General features: G+C 47.5%; 1 protein-coding gene and 1 pseudogene across 1 annotated transcript; both read right to left on the bottom strand.

Moving 5' to 3' along the window:
• Nucleotides 1-15,334: 15,334 nt before the first annotated feature.
• LOC147666039 (uncharacterized) lies at nt 15,335-18,300 on the bottom strand. The gene is given in 2 exon segments (XM_086949309.1): nt 15,335-16,641; nt 16,644-18,300. Coding segments are annotated over 2 exon segments (2,964 nt in total).
• A 67-nt stretch (nt 18,301-18,367) lies between these two features.
• LOC147666038 (uncharacterized) lies at nt 18,368-20,300 on the bottom strand (annotated as a pseudogene).
• Between the last annotated feature and the right edge of the window lie 4,599 nt (nt 20,301-24,899).

The raw sequence follows: 24,899 nt of genomic DNA, 5'->3' as shown, positions 1-24,899 counted from the left end.
TGATAAGCAGGCCTATACGATAACTCTCAGCAAGTATAACCTTACCTATTATTACAAAACCAACCACAGTCACATTTGTCAGCCTCCCCCTAGAAACACTGGTCAAGAAACAAAATCAAGCGTCATCGCCAGGGAGCGTGGCTAGGAAAGGGAGCGTGGCAAGGACAGGGAGCGTGGCAAGGACGGTAGCCACGATGGCCGTGTGTCGTATAGGTACACAGCTGTGCTCGACATTGACCTCTCAACGTGATGTCTGGGCAGTGCAGATGGCAGAAATGCAGGGTTTAATTTGTAAAAAATAAGTGCCTCGGCCCTCATCAGGAGGTCACTGCAGCAGGCATCACACATTGACGCTGCCAATGATAGTACCAACACAACTACTAACCATCGCACTCCTACAAGTGTGACAATTCAGATTATTCCAGGCTCCAAAAGCTATGAGAAGTGCTTGTGTGGCAGGCATCAGTCATTTTGAATGAATATGAAATTAATAAGCTACTGTTGTTGTGCTCATTGTTAAATTAGGCAAAGAGCACCACCATGTGCCAGACTGACATAACTGCCGGTGCTGACACCGCCAGGCCTCCGTGCTGCATGACACCGCCAGGCCTCCGTGCATGACACCGCCAGGCCTCCGTGCATGACACCGCCAGGCCCCTGTGCTGCATGACACCGCCAGGCCTCCGTGCTGCATGACACCGCCAGGCCTCCGTGCAGCATGACACCGCCAGGCCTCCGTGCAGCATGACACCGCCAGGCCTCCGTGCTGCATGACACCGCCAGGCCTCTGTGCTGCATGACACCGCCAGGCCTCCGTGCTGCATGACACCGCCAGGCCTCCGTGCTGCATGACACCGCCAGGCCTCCGTGCTGCATGACACCGCCAGGCCTCCGTGCTGCATGATACCGCCAGGCCTCCGTGCATGACACCGCCAGGCCTCCGTGCATGACACCGCCAGGCCTCCGTGCATGACACCGCCAGGCCTCCGTGCTGCATGACACCACCAGGCCTCCGTGCTGCATGACACCGCCAGGCCTCCGTGCTGCATGACACTGCCAGGCTTCCGTGCTGCAGGACACCGCCAGGCCTCCGTGCTGCATGACACCGCCAGTCTCCGTGCTGCATGACACCGCCAGGCCTCCGTGCTGCATGACACCGCCAGGCCTCCGTGCTGCATGACACCGCCAGGCCTCCGTGCTGCATGACACCGCCAGGCCTCCGTGCTGCATGACACCGCCAGGCCTCCGTGCTGCATGACACCGCCAGGCCTCCGTGCTGCATGACACCGCCAGGCCTCCGTGCTGCATGACACAGCCAGGCCTCCGTGCTGCATGACACCGCCAGGCCTCCGTGCATGACACCGCCAGGCCTCCGTGCATGACACCGCCAGGCCTCCGTGCTGCATGACACCGCCAGCCTCCGTGCTGCATGACACCGCCAGGCCTCCATGCATGACACCGCCAGGCCTCCGTGCTGCATTACACCGCCAGGCCTCCGTGCTGCATAACACCACCAGGCCTCCGTGCATGACACCGCCAGGCCTCCGTGCTGCATGACACCGCCAGGCCTCCATGTATGACACCGCCAGGCCTCCGTGCTGCATGACACCGCCAGGCCTCCGTGCATGACACAGCCAGGCCTCCGTGCATGACACCGCCAGGCCTCTATGCTGCATGACACCGCCAGGCCTCCGTGCTGCATGACACCACCAGGCCTCCGTGCTGCATGACACCGCCAGGCCTCCGTGCTGCATGACACCGCCAGGCCTCCGTGCTGCATGACACCGCCAGGCCTCCGTGCTGCATGACACCGCCAGGCCTCCATGCATGACACCGCCAGGCCTCCGTGCTGCATTACACCGCCAGGCCTCCGTGCTGCATAACACCACCAGGCCTCCGTGCATGACACCGCCAGGCCTCCGTGCTGCATGACACCGCCAGGCCTCCATGTATGACACCGCCAGGCCTCCGTGCTGCATGACACCGCCAGGCCTCCGTGCATGACACAGCCAGGCCTCCGTGCATGACACCGCCAGGCCTCTATGCTGCATGACACCGCCAGGCCTCCGTGCTGCATGACACCACCAGGCCTCCGTGCTGCATGACACCGCCAGGCCTCCGTGCTGCATGACACCGCCAGGCCTCCGTGCTGCATGACACCGCCAGGCCTCCGTGCTGCATGACACCGCCAGGCCTCCGTGCTGCATGACACCGCCAGGCCTCCGTGCTGCATGACACCGCCAGGCCTCCGTGCTGCATGACACTGCCAGGCCTCCGTGCTGCATGACACCGCCAGGCCTCCGTGCATGACACCGCCAGGCCTCCGTGCTGCATGACACCGCCAGGCCTCCGTGCATGACACCACCAGGCCTCCGTGCATGACACCGCTAGGCCTCCGTGCTGCATGACACCGCCAGGCCTCCGTGCTGCATGACACCGCCAGGCCTCCGTGCTGCATGACACCGCCAGGCCTCCGTGCTGCATGACACAGCCAGGCCTCCGTGCATGACACCGCCAGGCCTCTATGCTGCATGACACCGCCAGGCCTCCGTGCTGCATGACACCACCAGGCCTCCGTGCTGCATGACACCGCCAGGCCTCCGTGCTGCATGACACCGCCAGGCCTCCGTGCTGCATGACACCGCCAGGCCTCCGTGCTGCATGACACCGCCAGGCCTCCGTGCTGCATGACACCGCCAGGCCTCCGTGCTGCATGACACTGCCAGGCCTCCGTGCTGCATGACACCGCCAGGCCTCCGTGCATGACACCGCCAGGCCTCCGTGCTGCATGACACCGCCAGGCCTCCGTGCTGCATGACACAGCCAGGCCTCCGTGCATGACACCGCCAGGCCTCCGTGCTGCATGACACCGCCAGGCCTCCGTGCTGCATGACACTGCCAGGCCTCCGTGCTGCATGACACCGCCAGGCCTCCGTGCTGCATGACACCGCCAGGCCTCCGTGCTGCATGACACCGCCAGGCCTCCGTGCTGCATGACACCGAGAGGCCTCCGTGCTGCATGACACCGCCAGGCCTCCGTGCATGACACCGCTAGGCCTCCGTGCTGCATGACACCGCCAGGCCTCCGTGCTGCATGACACCGCCAGGCCTCCGTGCTGCATGACACCGCCAGGCCTCCGTGCTGCATGACACCGCCAGGCCTCCGTGCTGCATGACACCGCCAGGCCTCCGTGCTGCATGACACCAGGCCTCCGTGCATGACACCGCCAGGCCTCCGTGCATGACACCGCCAGGCCTCAGTGCATGACACCGCCAGGCCTCAGTGCTGCATGACACCGCCAGGCCTCCGTGCTGCATGACACCGCCAGGCCTCCGTGCTGCATGACACCGCCAGGCCTCCGTGCTGCATGACACCGCCAGGCCTCCGTGCTGCATGACACCGCCAGGCCTCCGTGCATAACACCGCCAGGCCTCCGTGCTGCATGACACTGCCAGGCCTCCAAGCATGACACCGCCAGGCCTCCGTGCTGCATGACACCGCCAGGCCTCCGTGCTGCATGACACCGCCAGGCCTCCGTGCTGCATGACACCGCCAGGCCTCCGTGCTGCATGACACCGCCAGGCCTCCATGCTGCATGACACCGCCAGGCCTCCGTGCTGCATGCCACCGCCAGGCCTCCATGCATGACACCGCCAGGCCTCCGTGCTGCATGACACCGCCAGGCCTCTGTGCTGCATGACACCGCCAGGCCTCCGTGCATGACACCGCCAGGCCTCCGTGCTGCATGACACCGCCAGGCCTCCGTGCTGCATGACACCGCCAGGCCTCCATGCTGCATGACACCGCCAGGCCTCCGTGCATGACACCGCCAGGCCTCTGCGCTGCATGACACCGCCAGGCCTCCGTGCTGCATGACACCGCCAAGCCTCCGTGCTGCATGACACCGCCAGGCCTCCGTGCTGCATGACACCGCCAGGCCTCCGTGCTGCATGACACCGCCTGGCCTCCGTGCATGACACCGCCAGGCCTCCATGCTGCATGACACCGCCAGGCCTCCGTGCTGCATGACACCGCCAGGCCTCCGTGCTGTATGACACCGCCAGGCCTCCGTGCATGACACTGCCAGGCCTCCGTGCATGACACCGCCAGGCCTCCGTGCTGCATGACACCGCCAGGCCTCCATGCTGCATGACACCGCCAGGCCTCCGTGCTGCATGACACCGCCAGGCCTCCATGCATGACACCGCCAGGCCTCCGTGCTGCATGACACCGCCAGGCCTCCGTGCTGCATGACACTGCCAGGCCTCCGTGCATGACACCGCCAGGCCTCCGTGCATGACACCGCCAGGCCTCCGTGCATGACACCGCCAGGCCACCGTGCTGCATGACACCGCCAGGCCTCCGTGCATGACACCGCCAGGCCTCCGTGCTGCATGACACCGCCAGGCCTCCGTGCTGCATGACACCGCCAGGCCTCCGTGCTGCATGACACCGCCAGGCCTCCGTGCTGCATGACACCGCCAGGCCTCCGTGCTGCATGACACCGCCAGGCCTCCGTGCATGACACCGCCAGGCCTCCGTGCATGACACCGCCAGTCCTCTGTGCATGACACCGCCAGTCCTCCGTGCATGACACCGCCAGTCCTCCGTGCATGACACCGCCAGTCCTCTGTGCATGACATCGCCAGGCCTCCGTGCATGACACCGCCAGGCCTCCGTGCATTACACCGCCAGGCCTCCGTACATTACACCGCCAGGCCTCCGTGCATGACACCGCCAGGCCTCCGTGCATGACACCGCCAGTCCTCCGTGCAGGACACCGCCAGTCCTCTGCACATAGCCCCGAGACCGCCAGTCCTCCGCACATAGCCCCGAGACCACCAGTCCTCCGCACATAGCCCCGAGACCGCCAGTCCTCTGCACATAGCCCCGAGACCGCCAGTCCTCCGCGCATGAGACCGCCAGTCCTCCGCACATAGCCCCAAGACCGCCAGTCCTCAGCACATAGCCCCGAAACCGCCAATCCTCCGCACATAGCCCCGAGACCACCAGTCCTCCGCACATAGCCCCGAGACCGCCAGTCCTCCGTGCATGAGACCGCCAGTCCTCTGCACATAGCCCCGAGACCGCCAGTCCTCTGCACATAGCCACGAGACCTCTATTTTCCCTTTTTGTTGGTGTTGGTGTTTATAGGTGTTTATTCCATTATGGTGAGACCAGTGTTTACAAGTGTTGCAGTGTTTGATTTGTAATGATAAGTACTTACATTTTTTTTCATTAAATTGGTGGGAGGGGTCATGTAGTTTGACCTTTGACCTCTATTTCCACTGATCCAAGTGTTTCATAGTCATTAATCCATTACTGTTAGATCATTTGTTACAATTGAGGCATTATTGGAATTGTAAAGATGAGTACCTACATCCTCCTTAGTTACTGTGTTGGAGGAGGTTATGCTTTTTGACCTTTGACCTCTAATTATACATGTTTAGGTGCATCAAGGTTGTTATTGCACAACCCTTGGATCATTTGTTACTAGTGTTGCATTATTGTAATTGTCTTGATAAATACTTTCATTTTCATTATTTTAATTGGTGTTGGGGATCATGTCTCTTGACCTTTGACCTCTAATAACACTTTTCTAAGTCTTTCAATGTCATTAATGCATTACGGCTGGATTCTTCCTGCCCCTATGACCCCTTACACCTCTACTTACGTCTGCTATCATTGGTCTCTTGACGGCATCCTCCGGTGCCACGCCTGCAGACTTTTTATCAAAAGAAGAAACTCCATTGAGAAGCATTGGGCGCCTGGCACTTAATTGGCACCCTGCACATGGCCACCCCTGTGCCCCTAGTGGTGTATGTTTAGTTCTGTTTGAAGCTCCCCCCCCTGTGCTTGTGCTAACCCCCAAAACTTGGGACCTGCAACCAATCTCCTTATCTGCAAGCAGTGTGGCTCTAGGCATTCCCAGTCTCCATTGGAAAGACCAGACTTGCTAGACCAGCATGGCCTGGCAGCATTTCTTGAGAGCCGGTGTGGGACGGTGGTCAACACAGGTTGCCAATGGAGACTCTTCGATGCTCTCCCATTGATGGAGGCTTGGGAGCCCCTGACTTCGAATGATATTATTTGTCCGACAATCTACAGTGGGTAGCACAGTGGACAGCTGGTTCCTTCTGGGAGGAAACTTGCCTGGCGGGTAGATTTACTCCTAAAGAAGCATTACTAGAGAAGCTTCTGGCTTGAAAGGCTGACCTCCTACGGCAGGAGATTCTGTTGTCTGTGGTCCTGGAGTGTTGTGAGCGATTTCTACGACAAAAAGCTGAGAACGCACTATACGGCCCAGAATTAACACTGTTAGGATTGTTTGTTGTTATAAGTTTACCCTTTGTTTTGTTGAATGGCCACTGCAATAGTTCCTATCTTAGACACATGTGGAGCACTGCAAAATGGCAAAACATATTATACAGTTTCCTGGTATCCTGGAAACTCCCTTAGAGGTATTTTACGCACAGGGAGAATAAATGACTAACATCTGGATGAATACGTCAGACAGGCAGAAATAGTATCCCATGGACACATGTGGAAACCCTATGGTATCACCAGCCGGGGTTGCATGTGTGGTCATATCTCATACTGGGGATAACTGTAAGGTGATTAATTAAATCCTTGTAAAGTGCTTTGAATATATGATTGCAATGTATATTGTAAAATGGCAATAAAGATATGTTAAAAAAATAACATTCTTGGCAGAGCCAGGGGAGACAAAACAAGAGCGAGGTTACCTTGAACCAACTGTCAAAAGCAGGGCTGTGGCTCTGCTGGCAGCAAACGCACCTCAGTGAGGGCATTAGCTCAAGGCAAGCTGCAAAGCATGTACCTACAAGCTGTCCCTAGGCTAAACCCTTGTAGGTGATGGTTGTTGAAGTTCTGGTCCACCTAGAAGGGGGAAAAGAGAGAGAGTGTGCCTACAACCTGTCCCTGTTCTAAACATTCATGGCAAAGTGAGGAGATACAAAACGAGAGGCAGGTTACCTTGAACCAACGGTACAAAGGGGTGCTGTGGCTTTGCTGGCAGTAAACGCACCTCAGTGCGGGCATTAGCTCAAGGCAAGCTGCAAAGCATGTACCTACAAGCTGTCCCTAGGCTAAACCCTTGTAGGTGATGGTTGTTGAAGTTCTGGTCCACCTAGAAGGGGGAAAAGAGAGAGAGTGTGCCTACAACCTGTCCCTGTTCTAAACATTCATGGCAAAGTGAGGAGATACAAAACGAGAGGCAGGTTACCTTGAACCAACTGTACAAAGGGGTGCTGTGGCTTTGCTGGCAGCAAACGCACCTCAGTGAGGGCATTAGCTCAAGGCAAGCGGCAAAGCATGTACCTACAAGCTGTCCCTAGGCTAAACCCTTGTAGGTGATGGTTGTTGAAGTTCTGGTCCACCTAGAAGGGGGAAAAGAGAGAGAGTGTGCCTACAACCTGTCCCTGTTGTAAACATTCATGGCAAAGTGAGGAGATACAAAACAAGAGGCAGGTTACCTTGAACCAACTGTACAAAGGGGTGCTGTGGCTTTGCTGGCAGCAAACGCACCTCAGTGAGGGCATTAGCTCAAGGCAAGCGGCAAAGCATGTACCTACAAGCTGTCCCTAGGCTAAACCCTTGTAGGTGATGGTTGTTGAAGTTCTGGTCCACCTAGAATGGGAAAAAGAGAGAGAGTGTGCCTACAACCTGTGCCTGTTCTAAACATTCATGGCAAAGTGAGGAGATACAAAACGAGAGGCAGGTTACCTTGAACCAACTGTACAAAGGGGTGCTGTGGCTCTGCTGGCAGCAAACGCACCTCAGTGAGGGCATTAGCTCAAGGCAAGCTGCCATAATCTTACAAGCTGTCCCTAAGCTAAACGTGTAGTTGACTATTGTTGAAGTTCCTGGTCCACCTAGGAAGGAAAAAAGGAAATGTCTATAACCTGACCCTATGCTCCTCTTATTGTAAGAGTTAGAACTAGATCCGGATTCCTAGAGCGTATACTAAGATGCTTCCCGGGAGGTCCACAGATTTGGTATACCTTCTAGTCACCGACTTACCTGAATGATGTTTCTTTGGCAACATCCAACAGTCTTTCCAGCGTGACGTGATTGTTCATCTTCTTCACCTTCATCACAGTGTTCTCGTGAGTACGGTTTCCACCTTGTGAAGAAAAAACATAATTTAATGATTAAGTACTACAAGTCACACATCCCCAAATCACACCCATCCATTTATTTGCCCATTTACTATACAGAGTTGGATTGAAAGTAGCAATTTCAGAGGCAGAGCATTCTATCAGAAACTCTCATGCAGAACACAGTTAGTGAAACCATGTAGAGCTAAACCAAGGGCAATAAAATCACTTCCAAAAAGACATTGGTCACCCTAGCTCACCCCCAAATCAAACGCGACTGATTTTCCACTGGTTTATATCCACACACTTGTCAGACAAGACAGTATGCTTCTCTGTATCCTTTTCTGATAAGTTAGACTGCTATTTATTATGCAGGGTATAGCAGTTCCATTCACTCTGCACTGTCCGCAAGGTCACGCAAGGCTAAGCTCATTGTTTATCCAAGCTGAGATCAAAAGATAGTCACAGAACAGGACGCTGCTTCTAGAATAACTACCGATCTGACCATCCCCCTGACAACATGATACCAAGAGGCCAATGCTTGCTGGAGGTTCATCAAACAAGCCATGCAGCTAGAGGACTGTGCATGATGTCAGATATCCATGTCATGTCATGTTATCCCAGAAGGGTATTCTGGAGCTGAACCAGGAAATATTTAGGCCAGAGTAGGTGCTAGATCAAGAGCCAGGTCTTCACTTTCTAGTGGAATTCAAGCACGGAGGTGGTGACTCTGATGCACAGGGGGCGATCATCCCTGGCTTTAGGAGGGAGGAGAGCGCATGACTGCCAGATATGCTTCTGTATATGTAGGGGTGTGTGTGAGTCAAATACCAAGGTTCACAAACACATAATAAGGAGTCGGGCCAAAAACTGAATTTCTAATGAGCGACTAAGAGTGGAAAACTGCAAAAGATAATAGTGAGTAAAAGACACAGAGAGAGCACCAAGGCTGTTTAGGCCACTATAGGTAGATGACAGTTGGAGAAATGAGCTGGTTAATTAGTGTGGTGCATGACTTACCTTGAGACTGTCTTTACCTGTGAATATGCCATCAGATACCCAAACAACGCCATCCCCTTTCACAGGTGGCCCAAGAACAACACTCTACCAGCACTCTAAGAACTCTAAAATGCCTCTAGGCTCCCTCCACACAATTCTAACCTATACTTGTTAAAATAAATGCTTTACAACTCCATCAGGGGCTGCAAGGACTATATAAATGCAAACCTTTTTCCCTCTTCTATCTCTCAGCTATTCTCCTCAATCAAAATAACTGACTAATATCCACCACTTAAATTACTTTCATATTTTACTATACTAATTATCCACTAATCCTTTATAGTTTCTGGAGTAGCGTGCTACTCGCCAAAAGAGCACTGCAACACCCCATATGGGGTAACAAGTGTTATATTATTGTAAACCTTTTTCCCTCTTCCGTCCCTTCGCCAACCTTCTGAATCGAAATAACTGACTAACATGTCCACCACTCAAATCACTTTCACATTTCACTATACTAATTCACCACTAATCATTTTTGGGTTCTGGAGTAGCATGCTACTCACTGAAAAAGCGATTTGACGCCTGGTCAGGGATAGTAAGCGCTAAATAAGTGCATCATCACAGTAGAGGTTAACATTACAATCAAATTCAGTCACCAGTATTAAACGTATTATCAGCTATTAAAAACTAACAGTGAAAATATATGTAAATACCTATTTCGCAAGTAGCAGAAGAAAAATAAGTCATGTTGGTAATATAAGCATCGATGTAAAATTCATTCCCTGAAAGTCTCGGGAAGATTTGTCAAGCGGGGGCCAAGAAAAAAGTGAATGGACATTTGATATCATGTGAAGCAAAATACAGCTCGAAAAGGCGGAGATTGGCAGGAACAAACCTGGTATACAAATCTGGAGAGAACAGATCAAGCTGCAACTCAACGTTTGCTGTCAAACAGGAGGGTGAAGCAAAATATACTGCCATAATCTGGACTCCCCAAAATTTGAGAAAGTGATCCATACCCATAAAAAGAGTAAAAAGTACCATTTAGTAAATAGTGTGTAAACCTTCAGATGAACAAAAGCTTAAAGCCTTACAGAACTTTACCCCAGTATGATAAGCAGGCCTATACGATAACTCTCAGCAAGTATAACCTTACCTATTATTACAAAACCAACCACAGTCACATTTGTCACCCTCCCCCTAGAAACACTGGTCAAGAAACAAAATCAAGCGTCATCGCCAGGGAGCGTGGCTAGGAAAGGGAGCGTGGCAAGGACAGGGAGCGTGGCAAGGACGGTAGCCACGATGGCCGTGTGTCGTACAGGTACACAGCTGTGCTCGACATTGACCTCTCAACGTGATGTCTGGGCAGTGCAGATGGCAGAAATGCAGGGTTTAATTTGTAAAAAATAAGTGCCTCGGCCCTCATCAGGAGGTCACTGCAGCAGGCATCACACATTGACGCTGCCAATGATAGTACCAACACAACTACTAACCATCGCACTCCTACAAGTGTGACAATTCAGATTATTCCAGGCTCCAAAAGCTATGAGAAGTGCTTGTGTGGCAGGCATCAGTCATTTTGAATGAATATGAAATTAATAAGCTACTGTTGTTGTGCTCATTGTTAAATTAGGCAAAGAGCACCACCATGTGCCAGACTGACATAACTGCCGGTGCTGACGGATACCGGCTCAAGTTAAGCACTACAAAAATAAGGCGTTTCAGTAAGCGGAAACAAGCACAGTACGGGGAGGCCTGGTCATGTCAGGAGCCAGATATGAGGATGTGGCTGCCTTCATGACACGTAGGCAATCAACAGTTTTAAATGTATGCTTGATAAGGAATAATAAACAGGTAACTACAGCTGGCTAAAAAGACATAACATTTTATTCATTTAATTAAAACAGAAAACATTTCATTTAATATGACACAAGGTTAAAAATCATGCAGTATTGTTTTGCAGGTGAAAACAATTTTTTTTTAAAAATATACAATGAACAATAAATTCATGAATTAAACAAGACGAGTGGCGAAATTATTTGACTCTACGCGCGTGTCGGCGGCCAGCGCCTTCTTCCTGGAGTAGCCACGTGATATTCCTAAATACAAATCCCTTTTCAAAAAGCAATCAAATGCAGTATAGATGTCTGCTTCTTTTTGATAGTTTATAGGATATGTCAATCAGCAGGATTTTAGGTGCTGGATTAGATGATGAAAGTTAAAGTCATCATTTTCCCGCGTTTGCAGCTGCCGTTTCGAACCATCTCGCCACCGGACGTATCGAGCCCTGCTGACTATCATCAGACAGGGAGATCTTTTAACTTTCATCATCTAATCCAGCACCTCTATATTAACTCATTGAAGCTTCAGAAATAGAGGAATCCACCGCTATAGGCAAGGAAGATATCACCAAAAACATAAAATCCTGCTGATTGATCACCACGCTAAACAATGAAGATCAATTCGAGCTTTTAAGAACAGTATTTTAACAAATAGACATATCCTAGAAAAAGTCGCATCCCAGGAAACTGTGTGAAAATAGCAAAGTTGGAAACTCCACAGACCTCGAAATCATACTAAGGGCTCCGGTGGCGGATGCTTAATATCCTCTGTCATCCCTATCTAGGTGAATCCTGACAGCTAATAACTATCAAAAAGAAGCAGACAACTATACTGCATTTGATTGCTTTTTGAAAAGGGATTTGTATTTAGGAATATCACGTGGCTACTCCAGGAAGAAGGCGCTGGCCGCCGAAACGCGCGTAGAGTCAAATAATTTCGCCACTCGTCTTGTTTAATTCATGAATTTATTGTTCATTGTATATTTTTTTTAAAAAATTGTTTTCACCTGCAAAACAATACTGCATGATTTTTAACCTTGTGTCATATTAAATGAAATGTTTTCTGTTTTAATTAAATGAATAAAATGTTATGTCTTTTTAGCCAGCTGTAGTTACCTGTTTATTATTCCTTATCAAGCATACATTTAAAACTGTTGATTGCCTAGGTTGTTACTTCACATATATACTGTTTTCCCTGACCTAGGAATCAGATGATTCAAATTCTCAGGGGGTCCTTGATAAATATACACAATGCCTTCATGACACGCCCACCCTCCCCAGAGTCCAGCAGGCGTTCACACTCTCAGTCCATGAACCTCAAATGTAGTTGCTCCACCTAAACTACATGCCTGGGACCTGGATGTGTTCCGGATCACTGAGGCATATGGTAGAACCCTGGGCCTGGTGGAGAGGTGACATGGGGCTGTAGGGCCTCTCTAATTATACTTGCGGAGAGGTGAGGTGCACCAACCTCCCCACCTGCTACTGCCTCCAATAGACTCCCATGCCCCCCTGTGCTACCCGTCTTGCAGCCCTCAGTGTCCGAGCACTGGGATTAGACATGGGGGACCCATTGCTTGGAGCATAGGAGCAGTGCTTTAAATAGCTAAATAGCGCCCCAATCGCCCTGAAAACACTAAGATCTCAGACACCTCCTCACACTTGATATATATATATGGTGAGGGATAGAGGGACGGAAGGGATAGTTGGGAAGGTAACACTCTGTTCCAGACCTGGTGGTAGGGAGGGAGGGATGGAAGGGAGGGATTGAGGGATAGATGGACGGAAGGGATAGGTGGGAAGGTAACACTCTGTTCCAGACCTGGTGGGAGGGAGGGAGGGATGGAAGGGAGGGAGGGAGGGATGGAAGGAAGGGAGGGAGGGAGGGAGGGAGGGATGGAAGGGAGGGAGTGAGGGATAGAGGGACGGAAGGGATAGGTGGGAAGGTAACACTCTGTTCCAGACCTGGTGGGAGGGAGGGATGGAAGGGAGGGAGTGAAAGATTGTAGTGTAGTTCCTATTATCCCAATAGGCTCTGCGCATTGGAATAATACCTTCAATAGTATAGACCTAGGGCAGAGGTTAACTAGGTCTCCTACTGACGATATTAGACTTAAAGTTTTGTGTTTGCCAGCTAGCTCAGAGTTCACTAGAAACTTTCTCGAATAGGCAAGGAGGGCTTTAACCTCCCTGGATAGACAAGAAGGGATTTAGTTTCTGACAACCATAGAACATGACAACTTTGCTCTCCCCTAATCAAGAGTGTATCTCTAGAGTCGTGTGAAAACAAAAGACAACTTATGTTACTCAGTCAGTACGTGCATTCTTAGTTTCACCAGATTGTAGAGAAAAGGAAGAGACGGGCGTGTTCAATAAAATATGGTATTTATTGATCAGTCTCTTTTCTCGTACAAGAGAAATGGATCGCTACTATTGTAATACTTAGAGTTAAGTAAAGTGCATATAGTAAAAGCAGAATTATAAAGTAATACTGTAAAAGCATTGATATGGTTTCTAAGCCATATGATGATTTAAAATGGATAAAATAGATACATACATATATACATTGGCTAATCGTACTCAACTGGTGCTTCTAACCACGCCTACCCCAGTGTACCTGACCTAAGCCTAATACGTGGGCGGGAGTAGATAAGTAACAGTTTAAGTTAAGTTTGTTTTGCCAAGGGACTGACTCAAGAATTCTCTGTAAGGGGTTATTCAGTTCTGTACCTGAGTTCTAGAATGGTGGAGGGCTGGTATCTCGTATCCCAGGTCTCGATATTCCAGCTGCCTGCGAGGGCTGCTTGGAAACGCCGGAGCTGGATTTCTCGGCAGGAGAAAGGCAGCGTCTCTCTCTCAGCGCGTCAGGAAGGCGGGGCAGCGCCTGTGGGCTTCGCTCTCTGCTGGGCTCCTCGGCAAGTCTCGCTGCTCCAATCTCGTCACCACCGCGTGTGTTTGCTTAAGGCAATGTCGGTAATATTTATACCTGAAAGGTGCCGAGATTGACGTAAGGATGGACATATATACGTCAATAAGGATGTCATACGAACGGGTTCGTTCGCACATTCTTTACTGAAGTTCTCGGTGAAATCAAAACAATGGCTACGGGAAAATCCCAGGTCGCGGTAGGTTTGATTTGTTTTGAGAACTCCGTATGCCTTATCAGGGGCTGGAGGAATAGTGCTTGCCTAATTAGATGGCATGCGTTATGACCTAATCAGATAACGCGCTTCTGTCCTGTGGTGTGGCTCAATCAGATAGCGGTTTTTGCACCGTTGGATGGCTGCTAGTTAATTATTAACCAAACCAGGGTCAGGAGTAGGGGGATCGATACAGTACCTATAGAAATACATCACACCCACTCCACGTAGACTATGGCCATATTTACAAATCTAGGCATAGTAAAAAAACTAGTAGTGTTCGTGTATACCGTACCACCCCAAAATACATTCATATGCATTCTGAAATTTGGAATTATGAAATATACGAAACACAATTACATGTACTATATGCACTCAAGCAGTATAATAATGCTAAACATATAACACATATTATAAATCAGCATGAATAAAAAATGCGAAATTTACACATGAAATGGCTCTTAATACAGAAGAAAAAATTCGAGACCATTCCATCACAAAATATAACATACTTATGAACATGCTACAGGGTAGCTAATGTCTCTAGAGTACCTAAGAATAGAAAGTTAGTTCTCTAAGAATAGTTCTACCTTAAGCAGAAGATAAGTGTTCCAAAAAAATTTGTAAATATTATTGGATTTGAAAAGGGTTCCCGCTGTCTGAAAAGAATGGTGAGTAAAATTTCCATATCGCTTTATTTTCAAAGTTGAAGGACAAATTCAGGGTGTGGGGAACGCCGTGTGCTAGTTTGCTCAAAGTCATTCTTTCTGTTCTGGTGAAAACATCATATCATTTAGACTTTCGAAAAAACTGTCAACTGCTTCTTGCGAAAGTTCCATTAACTCGGAAAAAGTTGTTACCATGCATTCATGAGCATGATTGCCTTCATTGATGGTTTGATCAGCATAGCTGACAGAAGGTCGTACCTGATCGATGCTGCTTTCGTCTTGTACTTCACTACCCCTCAATCGTAGTGGTGAAGTCTCCACGAATGCCGTCATCAGGATAGGTAGCCGCTGGGGGCAGCACAATGCATGAGCCGTTACCGGACCCAACAAGGTTTCTGCGTCCAATGGCACATCCGATTGTAGTGTCAAACAGGTGTCCAACATGCATTCTTCGCCGCATAGCAAGCACCTTAATACAGGCATAACACAACGTTGCCACATTGGTCTAAATGAAAGAAACCAAGTCATGTTCAAGTCCCGTAGCCGTGCTAGTCCAAGGACTCTAGTTATGCGGTCCCGGTAGCCAATGGCTAGAATCGTTTCTTCCCTTGTCGCAGGTGTTTTGTCTGTGACATGGTTTGCCATAGCGAAATAACAGGATCAAAAATAGGATGCCTGCCACCAGTCCCAAAAGGAGAGGAAGTCCGCCAAAGATGGAATGGACAAAGTCTGGAAAAATACCCAGGATGGCTTTGAATGGGGTTAAGGCTCCCGAAAACACTGTCTTAAATACACTTGAGACACCACTGGTATCAGAAATGTTTAAGATTTCGTTCAGTAATTCTGAGAAATGTATGGGGGAATTAGTTGATAACAATGAATGAATCTCTGCCGTTGTCCTTGCAACTTGGAGATCATACGTTTCTTTTGATGACGTTAGCCTGGTCGGCGTCTGTAGGAGCACTGTCTTCATTCTGCTTAAAGTATCAATTCGAATAGAAGCAATTTTCAAGTTGGGCCATAACCTTGCCTCCCTGTCTGGGGAATCGCTGGGGAACAATACCCGTTCACAGCACATGACCTTCGTAGTCACAGTTATGAGATAAGGTTTTCCGGGCAGCAAACTACAACATCTGCGATCTACTATTAGAATGTAACTCCCGTTCGAAAGTCTCCTAAAAAATGGTTCTATTTGTGTTGCAGGTGTGCCTAGCTGGTGACATGAAAGGTTATTTGAGGTCCCTTCACAGGCTCCATGCAAACTAATACCCTGCCACAGAAGTGTACCGCTTAATGACCTCGCGCAATTATTGCCACTAAGAAACACTTTCTGGCCTTTATTACTGACACAAGCATGTGTATAGGGTAAGTTCCATGTTGACTTAATGTACCCTTTACCCAACCTTTCATACTGGCCTGCCTGTATATATTTTTGGCAGTACTGAAACCTGAAAGTAGATATCGGAATATTTATTATCCCATGTATTATCCATTCAATGACAGGTCGTTCTGACATTGTCAATGGTAATCTTTCGAGTTTTTCAATGCTCAGGATTGTATAATCAGCACCCTTCTGCGCCATACTGATTTGTTTATCAGTAAGGTTAAAGATATTAAATAATGACGTTGTGTTGATTAAACGCCAAGGCACATAGCCTGAACGCAGGTTTTGTAACGTCCAGCCAAGCTGTACAATAGAACGCAATTGGGACTGACCGTGTTGTAACAACAGTAAGTTTTGCGATATTATATCGATTGCTGAAGACACAATGCTGTCCAAAGAATATATTCTGGAAGACAGAGTCATTAACCCATTGTCCACAACAGAAAGCGATTTTTCCAAATTAATACGGTCAATTTCCCGTATTTCTCTGCTGTCTCAATTTGAGCTTCTTTCCAGGCTTCGTTATAAGCTGCATATATAGAGGCCGCTATGAAACGTTTTTGACGCTGTTTGCGTGGTCCCATGATGAAATCACGCAAGTCAGCACCTTCTGTAAGTAAAGTTAGGTGTTGCTTAATTTCTGCCAGTGTGGATGTTTGTAGCTATTGAAGGCAGAGCTTGCCCACACTGTAAGTGGTTATTATCCCTGGATGTTGTCTTTGGGAATATCTAGGGTCTGGCCTGGTCAATGTGAACCCCTGTATTTTGTTCAGGAATCTGTCTTGACAGTTATTTGTATCTGTGGGCCAGATCAACCATTGTTTCCATTCAGGATGTGTTCTGTTTTGGTTTAATCTATGGTTTACGTCTATCTCAACATCTATAGAGCTATTACTATTCTCTGTTGGCTTTGGAATAGACGGTTTGTTTAAATCTTTGATTTTGGCTAAGCCAAGACAGGTAGTTTGTTGAATAGTGTCATTCAAAAATATAATTTGTTCTGGGATATTGTTCCAGAAATCAAAACCAAATGTATTCATTTGCTCAAAAAATGAATCAGAATATATCAATGTTGTGTTTGTAAGCATGGTCTTTGTACCTGTCTTATTTGACAATTTGAAATAAAATGTTTCTGCATTACTTGTGTTAAACCCTGAAAAGTATGAATATTTATCATAAAATGTTTTCGAGCTACCTTTTGGAGGAGTAGCACAATGTTCCCATTGGTTATAATTTAAAACATTTCTAGGTTGTGCAGATTTATGTAGATAATGGTTACCATAGTGGTTGTAGCAGAACATCTCATCATAGATAGACGAACCCTGCAAATAATCATGTTCTGTAAATTTAGCAGACATCACAAGATCAGACATCATATCATTAATACTTTCAAAGTCCCAATCATCAGCAAATGTGCTTGGTTTTACAAAGTCACTCAATGAGATCTTAAATTGGTGTAGATACTTCAGGATTTCAACCGGACCATAGATTTCATAATCAGTATTGTCCCATGCTACCCCGCCGGGGATAGGGTTGGCTGTAAGGTTGACTGAAGAAAGTTCTCTTTTCTCGACGTGTGAAGATGTGTGTGGTTTAAGGACCAAGTTGATTTTCTGGCTTGCTGTGTCCATTTTAGCATATTTTCCCTCAATGAAATGTCCCAAGCATAGTACCATGATGAACCAAAGTATGAGGACAAATGCACCTAAGGCCACCCAAAATTCAATCCATGGAGAAATCAGATAGGTTTCTTTCAGCTGTTGAAAAAGTTCCTTAGTTTTATCTTTAAAAGTTTTTGCTGATGGCTGTTTCTTAGATTCACTCAGATCTTCAGAGAAATCATCGAAGTTGATGAAGTAGCCGGATGCCGTTCTGTCAATTGTTCCAATTGCTTCTGGATTACTTCTTGTTCTAGAAGTTTCATTTGTTACTTCATCGTAGGTTGGTGTGTCTCGACTAAATGTTTTTATTTGGGTTTTTAGAGGTTTAAGTTCCATTGCTTTGTTGCATAGTCCTTGTTGATTTACTGTAGAGTTTTCGAATGTTATTAGTCTCTCAGTTTGAACCTCTGTATTTGTAGCAAACGTTGGTGTTCTGCTACTTCTTGGGAGTCCACTTGGCCTACTATTTGTTATCGGCCACATGATTGTGGTTTTACCAGGTCGATGGATACAACTCTGTTCTCCTTTTTACCAGCAAGGGGCGGTAGTACTACTGATCTTGTCCCGTTGACAGACAGGACAGGAACTGCTTTTCTGTAAGAAGGCCCAAATTCCTTCTTTACCGCGATCTTCTCTCTGACTAGCTCCCCGACTTTTGGAATCCAGACAGGCCTTGCTGGGACAGGTGGTTTTTCTTCAGTGGTTGTTGGCTGTTGTTTCAACTTTATGTTGCTCAGGTCTTTCCTTGTTTCATTTAAGTCCTGCAAAATAGCCAAACGATCTTTGATATCAAAGCTTTTGTCTTTAACCACTGAAGTCTGACTATCAAGATCTTGGATCATCATTCTAGTCCCAAACAATAGTTCGTACGGACTGAATCCTCTCAGAGAATCTCTTGGCAGGTTATTTAGACTACGTTGGACACTTATTAGATGTTTGACCCACCCAGCTCCTGAACCTAATACCTTTGCTGTTATAGATTGCTTTATGTCACGGTTTTTTCTTTCTATGATTCCGTTTCCCTCAGGATGAAATGGACAAGAGTACCGCAATGCAATGCCCATGCTGGTCATGGCCTCCTTATAAGCCCGAGAGCTAAAAGCAGGACCCTGGTCAGAATGTAGCATGCCAATTGCGTATGTGCCGATAAAGACTCGCAAATCTTTTATAACAGTTCTGGCGTCAGCCGGTCGCTGGGGCCACATCCATATGAATCTCGTACATGAATCCACTGCGACCAAGATATATTTATAGTTACCATCCCTTTGTAAGGGACCACAGTGGTCCAGATAAACACAGGCTAATGGTTTGTCTGAGATTAGAAGGGGCGTCTGCGCTGGTCGTCTCACTGTTGATACCTTCATTCTTTGACATATTTCACATTCTAGAACATAGTTCCTTGTCTGTCTTCTCATTTGAGGCCACCAGTATCTCTGCTTTAATAATGATACTGTGGCTGAAACGCCAGCATGTACAGAAGCAAGCCCTTCGTGTGCCGCTATGATGAGTCCTAACCTATGTTCCATGTTTGGAATTGCCCTATCCCCCACTCCAGGGATTCGAGCAAACGGAACATTATTTGCATCAGTTATGTATGAGTACTTTACTGGAAAGCCTTTCGGGAGTGTTTCTATCGCTTTTTTTACTGTAGCGCTGACAGCCTGTAATATTTCGCTGTCTATTTTTGTTTTTGACCGGGTGATGGCAGCTACGGAAGCCGTTTGTACAGCTGCCTTCGCGGCCTCATCAGCCAATTAATTCCCTGCAACGTGAACGCCATCACGTTGATGACTCAGTGTATGGATCACGTGAGTCTTTTGTAGTTATTTTTGCAAAAGAACTACTTGTTCCCAAAGAATTTTATGCTTGATTGTGCCTCCTTTTGCATCTTTAAAGCCGTTTTGAACCCAGATCTGCAAGTATTCATTATAAGACTGGACGCAGTAATACGAATCACACACTATGAGTGTGGGGAATTCTCGATCGGTATTTTCAAGCACCATTTTGAATGCTCGTAGTTCTGCTCTTTGAGCTGTGCAATCTCCTAGAGATTGCGTTTTAGTGACCAGTGGTTTAAATTTTCCTTCGTGCCAGCGACCTTTAACGATCGCGCACGCAGCACTGTAAGCTTGTTTACCCCCTACTGCGGGTTGTGCTGATCCGTCTGTATATATTATACAGCCGTAATGTTCTAGAGGTAAAATTTCGGTTGGCAGAGGACATTCAAATTCATATTGGAGAAATTCTTGTGTTTTCAGGTTGGGATCAAATTCGTATACCACGTCTGTTGCTGCAAGAGAATTAGCCCATTGTATCCATCTTGGATGGAGTGCTTTAGCATTCGGAATGCTAGCCTTCGTTACCACCTCCAGGGCTGGTATCGGTGTTACGATGATTATTCATTTACCTTGTGCTAAGGCTCTTTCTTTTGCTACAGCAGTCTGTACCGCGGTTAGAATTTTTTCCGTTGGGCTGAATTTCATTTCAGCTTTTGTGTACAAGTGTGATTTGTATGCAATTGGTACCCTTTCTCCCTCATTAGAGGTCAGGTATGTGAATCCGCATCTTCCTGGGATGACTCGAATCACAAGGTTGCGTGTGTTGTCACGTGTTTGTAATTGTGTTTTAATTAACATGTCTGTTTGTAAAGATCTCAAAATTTGTGTGTGTTTTTGAGTCCAATTGTTTCTTTTAAAATCTGGTTTTATTAGATCATAAAGGGGTTTGACCCTTTCTGCGTAATTTATAATGTAAGTTCTTCCGAAATTCAGGAAGCCTAGAATTGATTGTAGGTTTTTTAGTGTTCTAGGCGCTTGGATTACAGCACATTTCTCTAGGAAATTGTCAGCCAGGCTTTTGCCTTCACTTGATAGTTCATATCCTAAAAACAGGACTGTTAGATGGGCAATTCTTGACTTTTTAAAGTTGAATTTGTAACCCTCTGCTGCGAACCCAAGTTTATGGTGTTCACTCTCTTCAAGTGAGTATCCAAGTCGTCATCTGTTAGATAGATGTCGTCGACATAAGATAATGCCTCATCATCATAGGTTTGTAGTAACTCTGTTACTCTCGCTGAGAATAATCCTGGGCTGTTCTTGAACCCCTGGGGCAAATGACAGAAATTTTTTTGCGCGCCATTTATTGACAACGCGGTCAAATATCTGCTCTCTGGTGCTATATTCTGACAAAAGAATCCATTAGAGATGTCTAACGTTGTTTTGTACTTTTTGCGCACTATGTTATTCATTAGTGCAGCACTATGCAAGTTTTGTACTGCAAATGCTTTGCAACATGAGTTAAGGTGTCTGTAGTCCAAAACTAGACGATATGAATTGTCTGGTTTGGAGACAGGAAACAAAGGGTTGTTCATTTGTGAGGTGCAAGTTTCAATCACCCCCTGGTATTCAAGTTGATCTAAGATCTCTTTTACCTGTTTTTTAGCTTCTTGCTTAATTGGGTACTGCCTCTGTGCAGTAGGTTGTGATTTTAACTGGATTTTGTGAGGAGGAGAGTCCTCATCCCATCCCGCATGATTTTTATATAAAGCTTCAGCTACTGCCCACTTTCTTGCAAGTGTATATTTTTTATGTATTGGAATATGATTTGAGAAGGCAGGCATAATTATTTCTTCGCCATGAGGGCACTTCCTGACAAACTCTGGTGACCAGTCTTTTTCAGCTAGAAGGATGTCATAGCCCTTGGAGAGATTATCCCAAAATAGACCCCTTATTTTCCTAGTCTTATCCCCCTCTATACGTAATGTTATTTCATATATTTTATGGGGTTTGCTAACTCTGGTATCTGCAGTTTCCACTTGAATGTATTCATTCGTGTCCACTGTCTCCAGATGATTCATAAGGACTTTGCGAGCTATGCTCACTTCTGCTGTGCTGTCTAGCATTGTCTGAGCCCATTCTCCGTTTTTCAGCTGTGTCCTCAGTATTCTCGGCATTGTTGATTACTTTAATACTAGCTACCTTCTTTTTTGGAAATTGTAATTTTTTATTTTGATGAGCAGGCTCCTTGTCTTTGGACTTGACGTGCTCTTCCCTGTGTTCTGATCGTCCTCTTCTTTCCGATTTCTGCGAGGAAGTCTGAAAAGATTGAGAGGGACGTGTATCAATTTCTTGATATCTATCAGGTTTTTTTATATTATCCCTATTTCTAAGGTTGTATTTTTTCCCCAGAGGGCTCCCTCTTGGGAGACCTGCGTCCTTGGTTCGGAGATCTTTCTCTCCGCCGAGGAGACCTTCCTCTGGATTGGAATCTTTTTTCTTTAGGATTGGATTGTTTATTTCCATCCCAGCTCTTTTTTTGAGTGTTTAAATTATTTTTAATAAATACCTTTTCAGGACTTTCAATTAGTTGCGGTTTTACCGGTATTCCACCCAAACTATCTCTTCCTAGTGTGGAAAAGTAAATTTTGCCATGTTCTGTGTCCCTACGTGTTCCACATCCTAAGTTATATGTGCATGATTAATATGCATATGTATCCCCCTATGATCGATTAAAGACGCAATTATAGTTGTGTCCAACTCTAGTATGCCAGTTTCCAGGTCTCGTGAAAGCAACGAATATCAGGTCTATGTAAACCTATGTTGCCACGTTTTACAGTGTGCACGTTAATTCAGTAAAAGTCCCCGTTTCTAGGCCTCAAAAGGGCCCGGACACCAGATTCAGCTCCTGTCTCCTGAACCCACTCCGAGGAGCGATACAGCCCCCACCTGCATCCCTGACCCTTCACTTACTTCCTGCCTCACAGTGCCCGGCTCGGCCTGGCTCTGCCTGCCAGTCTGCCAAGAGTATGTTATGCTTCTAGTTATCAGTCCAGCTCTCCCTCTCTGCATTCCTAAGCTACTGAATCGCATCAATAGTTTCAGTCATACTCTAGCCTCTCTGTCTCCATGTTAGAGAAATACTGTATTAATATTCATAGAATATTCCTCGCACACACAATATATGTAGAATAATGTATGCACCAGCCTTAGTGTCAAGTAGCCTTTGCCCTGATAACTTTTGGATTCTATCAACATGTTCTCTAAACATCAGATACCAGATATGGTTAGGTACATGTCGCTCTGACTCCGCAGACTTTAGTCTCCTCTTCTAGTGCAGAAGTCATAGCCCCCAGTTCTCCCTGGTAATACGTCATTGCCCGTTTGCGTGCACCACTAGGTCAGAGGTCCCAGCTCCTCAGGTAGCCCCCTCCATGTTTCCCCCCCATTCATGACACTTCTGTGACGTTCATACCACATGTCTATGTACACGCCTCTTGTTACACCCACTTTCTACCTTATCTTTCGCGACTGCTACAAGACACGCCCACTGCTACGCCTACTGTATTGAATATAATGCAATTGTTTTAGTATATATATGTTGTGCACTGTTATGTTTTTTCCATTATTCCACTATTCCCCTGCCCCCGGCAGCTGCCATCCTATTCCCATGCAGGCTGTCCTGTTCCAGTCCTTTATGCCTGATTAAAGCCTGTGACTCAAGATACCTCGAATCTTGTCTCTTATTTATTGAGCTATCTGTTTATATTGTATCCAGTCAAAAAAAGATCCGGTAATTAATTATTTATTTACCACATAATGGCGCCCGAACAGGGACTTGCCCTTTCCCCACGCGCCGCAGAAGCCACACAGGCCCCCTGATCCTCTGCAGCCGTGACGGAACCATACCGTGCACGTGCAGATATTTCTGCTTCAAGTATCCCTCAGGCCCACGGAGGAGACGGAGGTTGCGGTCCAGCATCCAGACGAGGCGGTGGAGGAACGCGGCGAGTCCCGACCAGAGCCCAAGCCGAGAGTACAAGGTCCAAGGTATCCGGAGGCCCACCTGTAACTGAAGTCCGAAGTTCGTTGTCCGTCGTCGTAGCAGTCCAGTCCAATCCGAGGCCTTCCGTTCTTGCTGCCCGGTGAGTACCGTTGCTGGGGTAGTATCTAGACAGGGTCAATTCATTTGTCTCTGGTCCGTGGGTTTGGGTACGCAAATCCAACACGAAGTGTCCACCTAGGTGGATGCGGGTCCTGACGTGTCTCTTTATGAGACCGGTAAGTTTCGTACTGTTTTAGCAGTGCATCTAGTAACTCTAGTAAGTTCCGTTTCTCGAGAAATTCATGTGTTCTGTTCTCAGTGTTCCAGGTAATATTCTGTCCGAACTGTTATCTTGAATGTTATTCCATGTGTTTTCAATGTCGTGGTATGAATGATTTGTTTTTTCAAGTTATTATTGTGTTTATCGTGTATTGTATTGTGTTCAGATCCAGCCTAAAGTATGCCTCTGTTCTCTAAATTACGTCAGTTAAAAACCAGAAAAGGGCTGCTCGAGGAAGCAGTCCCTGTCCCGCCTAGGGACAGTCCAGGTCATTTTGTGTATCACAAGCATGGCTTAAGTGCCATAATATATCTAGATTTATGGTCTGATTATACCAGACATCTCGAAGAGAAATATAGATGGCCTGTATCAGGCACATGGGATGCCGAGTGCATCATGCGAGTAGAAGAAGCATTATGGAAAAAGAAAGCCAGACAGTCCCAGAAAGATGCCATCGAGTTATGGCGCAAAGAATCTCATAAAAGAACCGAAAAAGAATTCAGAAAAATAGAATTAAGTAGAGAATCCTTAGAGAAAGCCCAAGAAAGGGAATTAATCGAAATAGGTGAACGAGTTAAAACAGAACAGTCAGACAGACAGAGAAATGCCCTTGTTAAGGGTATGTATCCTTTTCTTGCCGAGGGCTTGCCAAAAGCAACCCCGGAGGCATCCAGTAATTTCCCGCCACCACTAGTTCCGACTAAGCTACGTCATAAACCGACCGCAGCTGATATTTTTCTCTCGTCCTACTTGGACGATACAGTCCCAGAATATGCAAATCCTGTCCCGCCTGCTCCTGTAAATAATGTAATTCCTGTCCCTCCAGCCACCGGGGCACCCGTTGTAGCACCTGTTACGGTACCCCCGGTCCAGCCTACAGTACATGTACCGACTACATCAGTCACTCTCCCAGCCCGTACAGTACACACCGACGATTCTAGTCAAGGGGTCGCGGGGGAGGTTCTCCTCGTACCCCGCCTCA

This window comes from Lissotriton vulgaris, unplaced genomic scaffold, assembly GCF_964263255.1.
Source record: "Lissotriton vulgaris unplaced genomic scaffold, aLisVul1.2 SCAFFOLD_303, whole genome shotgun sequence".
In the NCBI taxonomy this organism is placed as follows: domain Eukaryota; kingdom Metazoa; phylum Chordata; class Amphibia; order Caudata; family Salamandridae; genus Lissotriton; species Lissotriton vulgaris.
Note: the sequence above shows the minus strand (reverse complement) of the source record. Positions and strands in the feature narration are given on the sequence as shown.